The 14197-nt window shown below is 50.7% G+C and overlaps 2 protein-coding genes across 3 annotated transcripts; both read right to left on the bottom strand.

The window, feature by feature from the left end:
* Window positions 1-156: 156 nt before the first annotated feature.
* Window positions 157-734, bottom strand: LSM10 (LSM10, U7 small nuclear RNA associated). Its single transcript, XM_072917941.1, has one exon. The coding sequence runs from the start codon at window positions 732-734 to the stop codon at window positions 363-365; it is 372 nt and encodes a 123-aa protein (XP_072774042.1). The 3' UTR covers window positions 157-362.
* Window positions 735-2121: 1387 nt separating this feature from the next.
* On the bottom strand, window positions 2122-13289 carry OSCP1 (organic solute carrier partner 1). 2 transcript variants are annotated; one of them, XM_030290385.4, is made up of 11 exons: window positions 13093-13289; window positions 11269-11298; window positions 7963-8117; window positions 6680-6847; window positions 6255-6335; window positions 5592-5695; window positions 4830-4958; window positions 4230-4299; window positions 3600-3739; window positions 2985-3048; window positions 2122-2619 (listed from the first exon to the last, which is right to left on the bottom strand). In XM_030290385.4, exons 1-11 carry the CDS (start codon window positions 13202-13204, stop codon window positions 2503-2505), a joined length of 1170 nt encoding a protein of 389 aa, XP_030146245.4. In that variant the 5' UTR covers window positions 13205-13289; the 3' UTR covers window positions 2122-2502. The 2 variants fall into 2 exon arrangements, with proteins under 2 accessions (XP_030146245.4, XP_012426130.5); XM_012570676.5 differs by lacking the exon at window positions 11269-11298 and having other exon boundaries at window positions 13093-13288.
* Window positions 13290-14197: the final 908 nt, after the last annotated feature.

Below are 14197 nucleotides of genomic sequence, written 5' to 3'. Positions count from 1 at the left end.
CCGGGACACCAGAACTGGGACACCCCGAACTGGGCACCAGAACTGGGACCGCCGAACCGGGACCCCCGAACCGGGCTGGCAGCTCAGGTTCTTTGGCCATTGGAGGAGCGACACGAGTAGCTGCCAATGGAACAGGAAATGAGCAGAGAGACCGCAGAGCCTTTAAGTGGTGTTATTCACTACAAAAACCAGTCCTGCTCCTCTGCAGGTGCGGGGAACAGCAAGACCCTGGAGTCCCTGGGGGAAAACATTCCTTGGGGGATGTGGTGTGGGATGGAGGGAGCTGGCAGTCCATCAGAGGGGCACCTCCATGCCAGCCCCGTGCCGGGTCCACGCTGGCTGCGGTGGGCAGCAGCAGGTCCTCACTTGTGCTTGGCACGAGGGAACTCCCTGCGGCCCTTGTCGCGGCCCCCGAAGTAGCGCACCCTGTGGATGGCCTGCAGCTGCTCCTCGATGGTGGCACGGATGTCCACCTCGTCGGGGATGTGCACGTAGCGGATGTTCCTGCCGGTCACAAAGAGCTCGTCCAGCCGGGACACGGCGCCCCGCCGGTCCGTGAAGGTCACCTCGGCCAGGCGCACGTTCATGAAGGCGTCCACGCTGGTGACGCGCCCCGCGGCCGCGCTCTCGTCGCGCAGCTCCACGGTGGTGACGCGGCCGCGCAGGCCCTGCAGCAGGATCACCAGGCTGTTCTCGGCGATGGTGCGCTCCTTCAGCGAGTGGCTCACCTCCATGGCGGGACAGGGCTGGGGACACGGGCTGGGGACAGACACCCCCTGTGCCTCACACCCAGCAGTCCCTTCCCATGGGCCAAGCCCTGCACACAGAGCATCCCCTGCACACACACCTGAACATGGACCAAATCCTGCATACACACCTGAACATGGACCAAATCCTGCATACACACCTGCACATGGACCAGCCCCTGCACACACACCTGAACATGGACCAAATCCTCATACACACCTGAACATGGACCAAATCCTGCATACACACCTGAACATGGACCAAATCCTGCTCACATACCTGCACACGGACCAGCCCCTGCACACACACCTGCACATGGACCATCCCCTGCACACACACCTGCACATGGACCAGCCCCTGAACACACACCTGAACATGGACCAAATCCTGCTCACATACCTGCACACACACCTGAACATGGACCAAATCCTGCTCACATACCTGAACATGGACCAAATCCTGCTCACACACCTGAACATGGACCAAATCCTGCATACACACCTGAACATGGACCAAATCCTGCATACACACCTGCACACACACCTGAACATGGACCAAATCCTGCTCACACACCTGAACATGGACCAAATCCTGCTCACATACCTGCCCATGGACCATCCCCTGAACACACACCTGAACATGGACCAAATCCTCATACACACCTGTACATGGACCAAATCCTGCACACACACCTGAACATGGACCAAATCCTCATACACACCTGCACACACACCTGAACATGGACCAAATCCGGCTCACACATCCAGACATGGAATAATCCCTGCACACACACCTGTACACGGACCATCCCCTGCACACACACACCTGAACATGGCCCCCCCATTCTCCTCGCCACTCACGCTGGGGCGCTCCGTGTCCCCCTCGCCCTGTCCGTGCCCTCAGCCCCTCCCCACCCGCTGTCCCGGTCCCGTCCCCGGTCCCGTTCCCGGTCCCGCTGTCCCGGTCCCGCTGTCCCGGTCCCGTTCCCCGGTCCCGCTGTCCCGGTCCCGTTCCCGGTCCCGTCCCCGTTCCCGTTCCCCGGTCCCGTTGTCCCGGTCCCGTCCCCGGTCCCGTCGTCCCGGTCCCGCTGTTCCGGTCCCGGTCCCGCTGTCCCGGTCTCCCCCCCCCCCGCGCACTCACGCGCCGCCGCCGTTCCCGCGCGCTCACGCGCCGCCCCGCCCCTCGCGCACGCGCGGCCCCGCCCCTCGTCCCTCCCGGAAGCGGCGGAGCGACTCCGCCCGGTGTCATGGCGTCCCCGGTGTCCCCATGTCCCAATATCCCATGTTCCGCTGTCCGCGCGTCCCGGTCTCCCCATGTTCCGGTGCCCGCCTGTCCCAATGTCCCTATGTCCCCATGTCCCGGTGTCCGCGTGTCCCCAGTGTCCCTCTGTCCCCATGTCTCTGTGTCTGCATGTCCCGCTGTCCCTATGCCCCGTTGTCCCCGTGTCCCGTTGTCCGCATGTCCCGGTGTCCCCGTGTCCTCATGTCGCGCTCTCCGTGTGTCCCGGTGTCTGCCTGTCCCACTGTCCGTGTGTCCCAATGTCCGTGTGTCCCAATGTCCGCGTGTCCCGGTGTCCTCATGTCGCGCTGTCCACATGTCCCGGTGTCCGCTTGTCCCGGTATCCGCTTGTCCCGGTGTTCCCGTGTCCCGGTGTCCGCTTGTCCCGGTGTCCGCGTCTCGCAATGTCCCGATGTCCGTTTGTCCCGGTATCCGCGTGTCCCGGTGTTCCCGTGTCCCGGTGTCCCCGTGTCCCGCTCAGAGCCCGTCCATCAGTGCCAGCAGATCCTCGCCCTTCTCGGCGCTGTCCGGGCGCGGCTCCGCCACGTCCAGCTCGCCCAGGATGCGGGACAGCTCCGCCCGCCGCCCCGGTTCCTGCGGGACAGACACCGCGCTCAGCCCCGCCGGTGCCCCCGCCCCGGTTCCTGCGGGACAGACACCGCGCTCAGCCCCGCCGTGCCCCCGCCCCGCTACCGCGGCCGGGACTGAGCCGGGCTGGACTGGGACGTGCCCTTTTTACACCCAAATCGGCTAAAAACCTGCTCTGGTGTTTGTAAGGTTCAAGGTTTCTTAGTAAATATTCACCAATTCCACTGGCTTGACAGAAAATTGGCAATTACCTAGTTAAGAGCTTAAGTGAAATGGGAAAAAATGTATTTTTAAGTCACTACTCTGGGTGAAACACGCTCCTTAGCAAGGCAGGGATTGTGAGAACCAGTGATGTGAAACGTGTTACGTACCTGCATGGCTTCAATGTTGATAACCTTGTAGGACAACTCCTCTGGTCTGGTCTGTGCAGCGTGTCTTGATTAAAAACATGGAAACAGTGGTTAATCCCATGAAGACGTATGAGGAAACAATAAAATGAGGCTCCTGTAGGCACAAATGATGCTCAGAGGATGCTCACAGAACAAGACTGGATGGGGCTTGAAGCAGCCTGGTCTATTGAAAGGTGTCCCTTCCCAGGGCAGAGTAGAATTAGAGGACCCTTAAGTTTCCTTCCAACCCAAACCATTCTGGAATTCCATGAAGTTTGGCAATGCCTCTGTTCCTACTGGGCAAATTAATGTATTCACCCCAGTTTGGAGGCTTCTCCCTGTCTTAGATATTTTGTTAAAGTGTAGAAGAGCAGGAACATTTCTGCAGCAGAAACAAGCAGATAGAAACAACTTGCTAAAATGGCTGAGGGAATATTTCTGTCCAGTGGCACTGGGAGAAAAGCTGCATCGCAGGGAAACATCCTGGAGCAGGACAACAACGTGCTGCTCTGACCCTAAAGCTCTCGAGGGCCAGCTTTGGTCTCCAGGGCTCCCACAGGGTACCCCAAACCCAAACCAAGAAGGACTCCAGCATACTCTTCCTCCTCGTCAGTTGTGAACAAGTTCAGCCGAAATCCCGACTCGCCACCAGCAGGTTTCTGGATGTCCAAACCTCCCAGCAGCCGGGCCAAAAAGTTCAGCTCTTCTTTAGCAAGAGGGTTGGGGGCTATGTTCTCCTGCAGGAAACAGCAATGGGCTCGTTGGGCAATTATTGGGAGATTGGGGCTGCAAGGAGCTTTGATATTCCATATATGTCCTTCATATATTCCTGATATTCCATATGTCTCCTTCAGAGGGATATAAACACATTTATTTCCCTGTTATTCCTGGGACAGGTTGTGCAGATAACCACAGTAATCAGCAGCTCGATACTGGAAATGGTTGCTTGAATTTATAGACTCGGCACAAGATACATTTCCAGCTAAACTGGACAGATGAGAAATCTGTCAAGCCAACTTTCTGTTTTCTGAGGAGATTAAAACAGAAGCAAGCACATCCTTGCACGAACGTGTGGATTCTTTGGGAAAATGTGACCTGGGTTCAAAGGACTGGGGAGGATTGGATGAGGCTCTGAGAACAACAGAAAAGCTTCCCTGAACTTATCCCAAATCTGCGGACTAAGAATTTGGGCAGTTTCAGCAGTGACAGGAAGAGGACAACACTGACCTTTGCCTGGGCTGCCAGGTTTTTGGATGATCCTGACATGTGTGTCTCCACTGGCCGGGTCACGCTGTACCTGGAGGGAAAACACACCTGGGGAAGAACAGCTTGTTCTGGGACCAGGTACAGCAACCAGAGGGAGCAGCAGAGGATGCAGAATTTTAGGATATTTTCCTGAAGACTGAACAATTGCAATGGGAAGTCACAGCTCAGTGTGGTGCAATACTGAGGCAGTAAGGTGTGTGAGGGACAAAGCTGTGAGAAAGAGCAGAGATCTCTTTGGATGGAAAATGCACATTAAGGCAAACATGGAGAACAGAGAGGATTTCTTGACTGTGACATTAAATCACATTCCACATGAGATGCAGCACCAGGTGAGAACACTCTTTCCTCAGCTCCACTGTGGACAGAAATCAAAATTTTGATGTTTTTTGCAGCTCTTTATACACTGTCCACACATGTCCTGGTGCAAGACAGCACCTTGTAACAAAGTCAATCTGCTAATTAATAGCAAAAGAAGCCAAAACCACACCAGGCTGAAGATGTGCTTCTGAACAATCCATCACCATTTGGGTCAGGTTTCTACACAGAACAAAAATTACTTACATATTTGTTCCAAGTTTGAGGACTCTGTCTCCATAAAGCTCAAAGGATCCTTCCCTCTGTGGAGTAACGTAATTCCCAGCAGTGGTGAACTCAGCCCTTTTAACTTCCACTCCTTTGTGATTGAATATCCTTAAAAATGAGATGATATTGGAACATTTAGTAGTTTCAATCCTGATTTTAGTACCTAATTTCCTCTGCTTTCTGCACGATGGGAGTAAAACACTATTCTGTATAATAATAATAAAAAATATTAACATTTTTATATTATATTATATATAATATATAATTATACATTATATTTATATTGTATATATTATAATTATAATTTATTATAATTACATATATTATTTGTATTATAATTATATATATTATATATAATTATAATATATATGTTGTGTTATATAAATATTTTATATTTATATTATAATAATATTCCATATAATTATAATAATAATGATAATTCTGTACATTGCTAAATGCTTCTGTTATGGGATAAATTACTAATAGCTAATTTATTTGGATAGAAAACTCCCAAAAGCAGCTCAGCATTTCATTGCTGGGTGACTCAGTCCCAAATTCTACCCTTTAAATAGTATTAAATAGTAATAATAATAAATAATAATTTTTAAAAAGGCCCCTTAAATGGAATTTACTGGAGGTTCAGCTATCCATGCAACAGGAATGGCAGTTTGAGCTGGATCCCTGAGGCCTCTGGCATGAGATGCTCCTGGCTGGGCAGCCCCACACGTGGCACCAGCTCACCTGATGAGCCCTGGCACCTCTGTGCCCCACGGGACAGGCCCTGAGATTGGCAGCACGAAGCGCCCGTTGGAGTTTTGCACTTTGTCCTTCAGGAAGATGGAGACCTGCAAAAGGACATCACAAACATCACACCCTTGGGGAAATCCTCTATGGACCTTCCCATCCAAATTCCCTGAAATCTGAGCTAGAACAGCTCTGCCTACGCTGGGGAAGGTTTCCCAGAGCTCTTGATGTGTGTAGGGATGTATTTACAAAGCCAGAAATATGGATTTGTGGTCCAGAGGATGGGCACACTGACCTAACATAAAAAATATTATATTAAAAACTACTGTTCATGCATGTGAGTGTCACCAATTTGTTTAGAGAGCATCAAGACTTCACGCTCAGGTTTCCTGTCAAGTTTCTTCTAAAAGGAAAAATGGATTTATCAATCAGCAAATCACACTGGTAAAAATTCCTTTTTTCCTAATATTGTAGAATTATTCAGCATTATTGCAGTATATGTGCTCCATTTGTGAAATCTGAGTGCAATCACAAGCACGTCAAGATGATTGAAAAGCACAAGCAACAGACCCAAACCTGCAGTGTTTATAAGCAGATCCCTTTATATTCCAGCCCCAAACTCTCTGTCATTCTCCCTGCCTAGTTGGATTGGGCTCTTACCCTGATGTGCATGTCCTGGAAGAAAATGAGAAGTGTTTGCCTGATGAGCTGGAATTCACCATCAGAGAGACAGTTGTAGGTCTGGAAAAAGAAAATCATCATGCAAGGGTTTATAGGTGTGCCATGTCCCACCCAGGGAAAGAGGAACAAGCAAATACTGTGTGAATATTCTGATCTGGGGGGAGCAGAGATGCTCTAAGGGGGCTGCTGGTTATTATCAATAATTATTGTTTGCCACTAAAAGTCTGATAAACAATTTCTGTTGAAATCAGGCTGAATAAGCAATACATTGATTTAAACTGTGCCAGCAGAAAAATACCACTTGACTCACAGCCCTCTCCAATGTAGTAATTAATCTCTTAAGAGGTAAAAACCCCACAAAATCAAACCACAGTGTGTCCCACCCTTTTTGTGAGGATTCTTACTTCAATCAGCCGCCGGAAGGTCTCATCCACCTGGTTCAGAATGCCAGGGGAGTCGGAGATGAAATCCTTGATGGCATCCAGGTGGTTGAAGGTGACCAGCAGAATGTCCCTGGGCCGAGGGCACAGCAGCACTTGGTACTTGAAGGCCATAGTCATGAGGTCGTAGAGCTGCAAAGGAACACAGGAACGTTGGTCCTGCCCCAGAGGAAACCTCCTGGGCATGGAGGGAGGATTCAGCCAGCCTGTGGCACAAGGAACTCTCTTTAGCTGCCTTTCCTAAAAAGCAAGACCTCTGCAGTGCCATCCCCAGCCTCCAGCTGGGTCTCCAATGCCACCAGTGCTCCGTGAGGTCACACCTCGAGTGTGGGTCCAGTTCTCAGCCCCTCACTGCAAGAGGGACACGAGGGGATGGAGCGAGAAGGGAACAGAGCTGGGGAAGGGGCTGGAGCACCTGAAGCAGCTGAGGAGGCTCAGCATGAAGAAAAGGAGGCTCAGGGGGGACCTTCTGGGTCAGCACAACTCCCTGACAGGAAGGGACAGCCAGGGTGGGTTGGGATCTGCTGCCATGAAACAGGGGGAGAGGGAACGGCCTTTGGATGTGTCAGGGTGGACATCAGCAGCAATTTCTGCATGGAAATGTTGATTAAACATTGGAAGGGGCTGCCCAGGGAGGTGGTGAAGTGCCCCTCCCTGGAGGTGTCCAAGGAATTGCTGGAGGTGGCACGCAGTGCTCAGGGCTGGGTGACAAAGTGGGGTTGGGCACAGCTTGGACTCAATGCTCTTGGAGAGCTTTTCCAACCTCAGTGATTCTGTGAGTTTCAGCAGCCCTGACACCTGGTGGAGGGCTCTCTGATAATCCCATTCCTACCATTTTTTCCTAAATTGCCTGTGGATACACTGTTTGCAAGGAATAACTCCAACACCTGCAGCTGCAAGACAGTGGTTGTCAGTACAGAAATACAGATATCTATCCACATCCATACACCATACATGTGTATCTTTTTAATACATATGCAAACACCTGATAATCCTAAGGAATGCTCAGTGGACCTGTTCAAATCAAATATTTATCTCAAGCAGAAATCAAACATTTAGCTCAAGCAGAAATCATTCTGAAGCAGCTGATACCACCACAGATTTCCTTGGCTGAGAACCATTTTCACATGGAAAGCTTCTCCAAAATACTTCAAAATGCTCAAGCCACGGGTTGAATATTGCAACAAAAACTGGTGCAGGGTGGCTGGGGAGTGCAGCAGGGGCAGGCTGGGCAGCAGGACTGTTACCTTGTCCATGCTGGCCTGGTTGAGTCTCATGATGGAGGCGTGAGCCAGCCGGTCGTACACGGTGCGCAGGGCTTTCTTGGAATACAGATCCTGCGGTTTGAACAGCTCCTCCAGGAATTTTTTGTTGAACATGGTGCTGATGATGTCGTTCATAACTGCAAAGACAAAGTTAGGCTCTGTGGTTTGCTCCAAGGGGAATAAGGCTGGCTTTGTTGCCCTGGTTTCGCAGCTACGGTTGGCACTTTTAATTTTTAAATAATGTTGCTTGTAGGCTGCTCTGATGTGTTATTATCTTAAAAAGCTGCAGCTCTGCTTCCTAAGGAGAGGGTTTTGCACCGTGGTAGATCTTTGCTGGGCCTGTTCCTGAACACCCTCTGACACCATCAATCTATTTCTTAACTTCTCAACAGAAGCTCCTGCAGGGCTCTCTGTAATCTTTATTCCAATCAGATTAACACTGGCAGGTATTTAATAAAGAACTTATATCCCTGGGATCTATATCAACCCATTCAGGGCTTTCAGAGCTGAAACATCTGCAGGCCCTAGAGTTTCAAATGCAGAACTCCAAACTTCCTTACTTGTGGTTCATTTTTTTAATGTGTGAATTTAGCCATGGAGCTGTTTTATTACTGAGGAGTTCTTACAGCTCAGGAGTGCTGAGTGTGAGGGCTGTGCTCTGGTTATTGAGCTTTTAATGCAAACAAGATGGAAAACATTGTGCAGTGCTTCAAGCAGATGCAGCACCTGAGCTTTTGTGCTGGATCTGCCACTTTTATTATCTCCCTGATACACTCTAAAGAGTTATCATCAATAAACATTTATTCCTCTATCAAAAGAAGCTAAATGAATACATCAGGTCACAGATTACTGTACAAGTGTGGATTTTCCTAAGCAGATGACTGTTACAAAGCTCATAATGCCAGAAAATTCTTGAGGATTAGAAAAATCTCTGAATAAATAATTAAAAGAAAAAAAAAAAAAAAAAAAGGGAAAATAAGAAGTGAAGAAAAAGAAAGTGGTAATGATCATTGGTTTGAATTATTGCCCTAATGATTCCCTGGGGGGTCAGACACCTGGCTTTTCATACCTGTCCTACCCCAACAGACAAAATAAAGATAATTTCTCTGTCACTTCATCTCTTCCTAGAGGATAAACTGCCTGGGGACTGTGGGGAGCCTGGGCAGGAGAGCTGTGCTCCCAAGGGCAGAGGCCTCCTGAAGGATTCTCTCTCCTCTCTAAACCTGCTGGTTACAGGTTCCTGCTCACACACAGCTCAGCAGCCCCCGTGCTGAACCTAACAGGGTTCCCTAGTCCTGGTTTAAACACCCCAAAACCACAGACAGATCTCAGCTCCTCACCAGTCTGGACTAAGAATACACCTAATTACAAATGGGAAAAAAGTCCCTCCTTCCTCCCTCCCTTTCAAATAAACTGGCCATAAAACCATCCCTACTTGCAATCTCAGGCAGAAATCCCCTATTTTTCATGGAGAAAATAAAACATATTAGCACTATTAGATATTAATACCTAGCTAATTTTTCGAGGAATCAATTATGACAAAAATAAGAACTTCTGCTTTATACTGCTATTAAGGAAAATGTTTTTAAGCTGCTTGTGTGTGCTGGTCACAGAAAGACTTCTTCTGTCTTTGGAGAGCCACAAACAACCCAAACCAACAGGAGATAAACACCTCCCAGTTTTTAAACACTGATTTTTCAACAGAATTGAAGGTCTGTGTGAACCACAGACATAAATTATCTTCTGAAATTAAAACCTCTTGTGTGGGCTATAAAAAGAACTGAGAAAGACATAAAAAAAAAAAAAAATCATGGTAAAGGGCAAATTGATAATAAATCTCTCACGTTTGATAATGGCACAGCAAAAGTCTCAGGGGGAGCCTGGAGTGGCCGTGGCAGGTGACACAGGAGCACTGGCCCAGGGACATGGCACAAGCAACACAGGAAAAGCAACTGAGCAGAGAGGGGAGATCTAAACTGGGATGAGAAGAGGGAAACCAGTACAGCCAGTGCGATGGGCGGGACTGGGGCTGGGGGTGATGGTGGCTTTGGCCTCCCCACGCCAAGTCTCTGGTGCCAGCAGTGCCACTGGCATGGCTGGGATGCATGGCATGAGGCTGGAGCCAGGCCTGGGTGATGCTGCTGCTTCCTGGAGCATGTTTGGGGCAGCAGAAGGAACTTTCTGAGCTCTGGACAGTCACCCTGCGTGCCACAGGCTCCTCAGGGAACCTCCTCACGGCTCCACCAGTGACAGCCCCAGCAGGTGACAGCAGAACCCTGCAGAGATGCCCTGGAGCACTGAGCACAGGCAAAGGGTTCTCTCTGGCAGGAGAATGAGGGGTCAGCCTGGCACCTGCCCCTGAGCCAGCCCTGCCTCCTGCCTCCCAGCTCTGGGCAGCTCCTCCTTCTTTGGGATGGGGTGGAATCTGTCCCTGGACTTCTGAGTTAAAGGGTGTGCTTGGAAACAGGGTGTAATGGTAAGGAAAAAGCTGGGGCAAACTCCAGGACATCAGCATTTACCTCCAATAAACATTAAAGCCTAATAAAATGATGCTTATTTTGCACAACACTAATCATAACCTTGACCCCTGTTGAAAAAGGGCTGCTCAGAAGTGCTGTAAGTTCTGCTTATGCTCACGAGCAAAAACCTGAGATTCATTTGCTCATTCCTTAGCACAGCCTTTGCTGCAGCTCCTGTCCCAGGGCAGATTCCAGAGGGAAACACCCGAGGGCTCAATCCCACCCTCAGGACCCTTGGCTGAGCTGTGGGCACCTCTCCTTTGGGGTGACTCTGCCAGGTGTGCCCACCAGCACAGGTGGGTAAAGCAGCTGGGACAGGAATGCCTTTGATCATCCCTGGAGTTCACCTGTCCAAACCCTGAGCAATGCATCAGATAAAACCTTAGCAACATGGAATATACCCAATAGTCCTGCATTTAAGCAGAAAAACAACCTGCACAATGCTCACACAATTACATGCTTGCATGAAAACAGTGGTAAAGAAACACAAATACCATTTTTGCAGGCAAGACCATGAAGATAAGAAGTTTGGATCCATTTATATTCTTGGTTAAATTAACAGCTGATTTTTGAGGCCATATGATTTTAAGATATGGCCTGTTTTTTCACTTATTTACAGGCAAAAAGGCATTTAAGGACCAGGTTAGCATTATTGTTCATTTGGGACACTGCCTGAGGGCTGCAGGAGCAGCCTCAGGTGTTCAGGCACGATGAGCCCCAGGTGTGCACGTGGGGTTGGACTGGTGCATGCAGCCAGCAGTTACTGTACCTCGTTTCCTGTCCACATCTGTCCATTCATCTACACGAAGCATATAAAACAAAACAGCAGTTCAAGATGTAAGAACAAGAGTTGCAAGGAGAAGAAAAGAAAATAGAAAGAAATAAACTGAAAATAAAAAAAAAAAGCTAACTGATGGATTTTGTCTCGTCTCATCAGCATTCAGCACTGAAAGAGAACATCACCCTCCCCTTGGATAAAATCCTTCTGCTTCAGTGCACATCAGCTTTTACCCTTTGCATGAGCTTGGGTGGTTTTCAGCTGCATTTTATACTTAGAGATAACCAACGTTTGAGTGAACAGCTTTAAGCATCAACAAACACCTCAGTGTGGATGAACCACACTTCAGTGAAATGAACACACAATTTTTTGGAAGAAAAAAAACATCCACGTGTGGACAAACTAAAACAGGCCAATTCTCCTGCAGAGATACTCCACCAAGATTTAATTTAGCTAAAGTCCTAAACTTGTCCCTGAATGAACAGCAGTAAACTTCTGTACGATCATTCCCCCATCAGGACACACATGAATAATTACAAATTTCCCCCTCACAAACAATACAATAATTACACAGTGAACCCTTTGTTGTTTAGCACTTCATAAAGGACAGGCACAGAAGGGGTAACAATACCAAGCTCATACCAAGTTGATTTTTTATTAAAACATCACAGAGCTTCCCGAGGCACATTCCCCATCCCCTGACAGAGAGGTGCAAGGACTTGTAAAGCAAAGCTTTCAATTGAAAGGGTAAATGCAGAGGTGCTTGGCTGTGAGCTGGAGTTTCATGCCCCAGTAAAGACACGAGGCTCCGTTTGTATAAGGATTTCGGTCAAATGAGATTGTATAAAAGCCAGGGTTTCAGGAGCTGTACTGGTATTTGAATTTCACACAATCACACGTGCTGTGTTTGCATGAGATTTATAAATTTAACCCTGGAAACTCTTTCCCATTGCAAAGCAACCTGCTCTGCCCCAAAAGTTCAGGAGCTGGGCTGGCACCACCAAACCCTGAGTTATTTTGAGCCCAAAAGTGCATTTCTGAAGCTTTAACCCCCGGACTGAGCACAGAAACAGCGACACGAACTCCACTTTCTCCTTCTGTGTTAGAACCTCCCAAACCAACCTCAGCAACACCCTGGGGCAGGTCCCAGCACAGGAACCTCACCGAGCTGATCAACCCAAGGGGCTGGGCTGAGCACAAAACACCGAGGGCTGATTGCCGTGATAATTACTGCGGTAATTACTGAAATGGGGGCAGGGAAACTCCTGGCCGTGGGGTCGCAGCATCCTCTGGTGACAGCACAGCGTGTCCCTGAGTGTCCCGGCAAGGACAGAAGGAGAGGACACAGCCTTAAGCTGCGCCAAGGGAAGTTTAGCTCAGATGTTGGAAAAAAATTCTTCACTGAAAGAGTGGTTGGGAAATGGAATTGTCTGCCCAGGGAGGTGGTGGAGTCACCATCGCTGGGCTGGAGGTGGCACTCAGTGCTGCGGTTTAGCTGATGAGGAGGTGCCAGTCATGGGCTGGGCTGGGTGATATTAAAGCTCTTTTCCAGCCTAGTTCTGTGATTCTGTGGCACGGCTGGAACCGGCACCGCCGGGCGGAACCGTGCCCGGGACACCGGGAGCGGGGGCAGAGCCGTGCCCGGGGACACCGGGAGCGGCTCCCGGCGTTCCGGTGGCACCGGGAGCGGAGGGCCCCGAGCGCCGCTGGCACCGGGACACCGGGACACCGGGAGCGGAGGGCCCCGAGCGCCGCTGGCACCGGGACACCGGGACACCGGGACACCGGGAGCGGAGGGCCCCGAGCGCCGCTCACCTTTGCGCGCCTTCTCCCCGGGGATGCTCTGGGCCCGCAGCCGCTGGTCCAGGATGTAGAGCATCTCCCCGCCCAGGTTCAGGAACAGCAGCGGCAGCGTCCGCGCCGACATGGCCCCGCCACGGCCCGGCCCGGTCCGGCCCGGCCCCGCTCCGCCGCCGCCGGTGCCGTTGCCGGGCAGCCGCGGGGCCAATCGGGGAGCGCCGTCTTGGCCGGCGGGGCGCGCCTGCGCATCCTCCCGGTGTGAGCCTGCATCATCCCGGTGTGAGCGTGTATTGTCCCGGTGTGAGCGTGTATCGTCCCGGTGTGAGCGTGCATCCTCCCGGTGTGAGCGTGTGTCACCGTGGTCCATGTGCGTTCATCCTCCCGGTGTGAGCGTGTATCGTCCCGGTGTGAGTGTGCATCCTCCCGGTGAGTGTGCACCATCCCCGGTGCGTGTGTGCCTCGTTCTGGTCTGAGTGTGCACATCATCCCGGTGTGTGTGCATCCTCCTGGTGTGTCCTCCCGGTGAGTGTGCATCGTCCTGGTCTGAGTGTGGGCATCATCCCGGTGTGAGTGTGCACATCATCCCTGGTACACGTGCACATCGTCCTGGTCTGAGTGTGTGCGCTGTCCCTATCCATGTGTGCATGAGCCCTGTCTGTGTGCCAGCATCCCAGTCCCTGCGTGGATCATCCCAGTCCATGTGTGGATCAGCCCAGTCCATGTGCACATTGCCCCAGTCCCTGTGTGGATCAGCCCAGCACACAAGCACGGCCCCAGTGCATGTGAAGAATGGTTTAGGTTGAAAGGGACCTTAAAGCCCATCCAGTGCCACCCCCTGCCATGGGCAGGGACACCTTCCACTGTCCCTGGTTGCTCCAAGCCCTGTCCAACCTGGGCACTTCCAGGGATCCAGGGGCAGCAACAGCTTCTCTGGGTAACCTGTGCCAGGGCCTGCCCACCCTCACAGGGAATAACTTATTAATAACATCCAATCTAAATGTCTTGAATTTCAGTTTATAAATATCTAAGAAAATGTGGCAGTGCAAACCTCTGGACTGGCTGTGCTGACAGGACACAGGCAGGCCTTGAGCTGTTCCCACTGGCAGACCTGCAGGGTAAT

The sequence above is a fragment of the Taeniopygia guttata genome, chromosome 23 (assembly GCF_048771995.1).
Source record: "Taeniopygia guttata chromosome 23, bTaeGut7.mat, whole genome shotgun sequence".
In the NCBI taxonomy this organism is placed as follows: domain Eukaryota; kingdom Metazoa; phylum Chordata; class Aves; order Passeriformes; family Estrildidae; genus Taeniopygia; species Taeniopygia guttata.
Note: the sequence above shows the minus strand (reverse complement) of the source record. Positions and strands in the feature narration are given on the sequence as shown.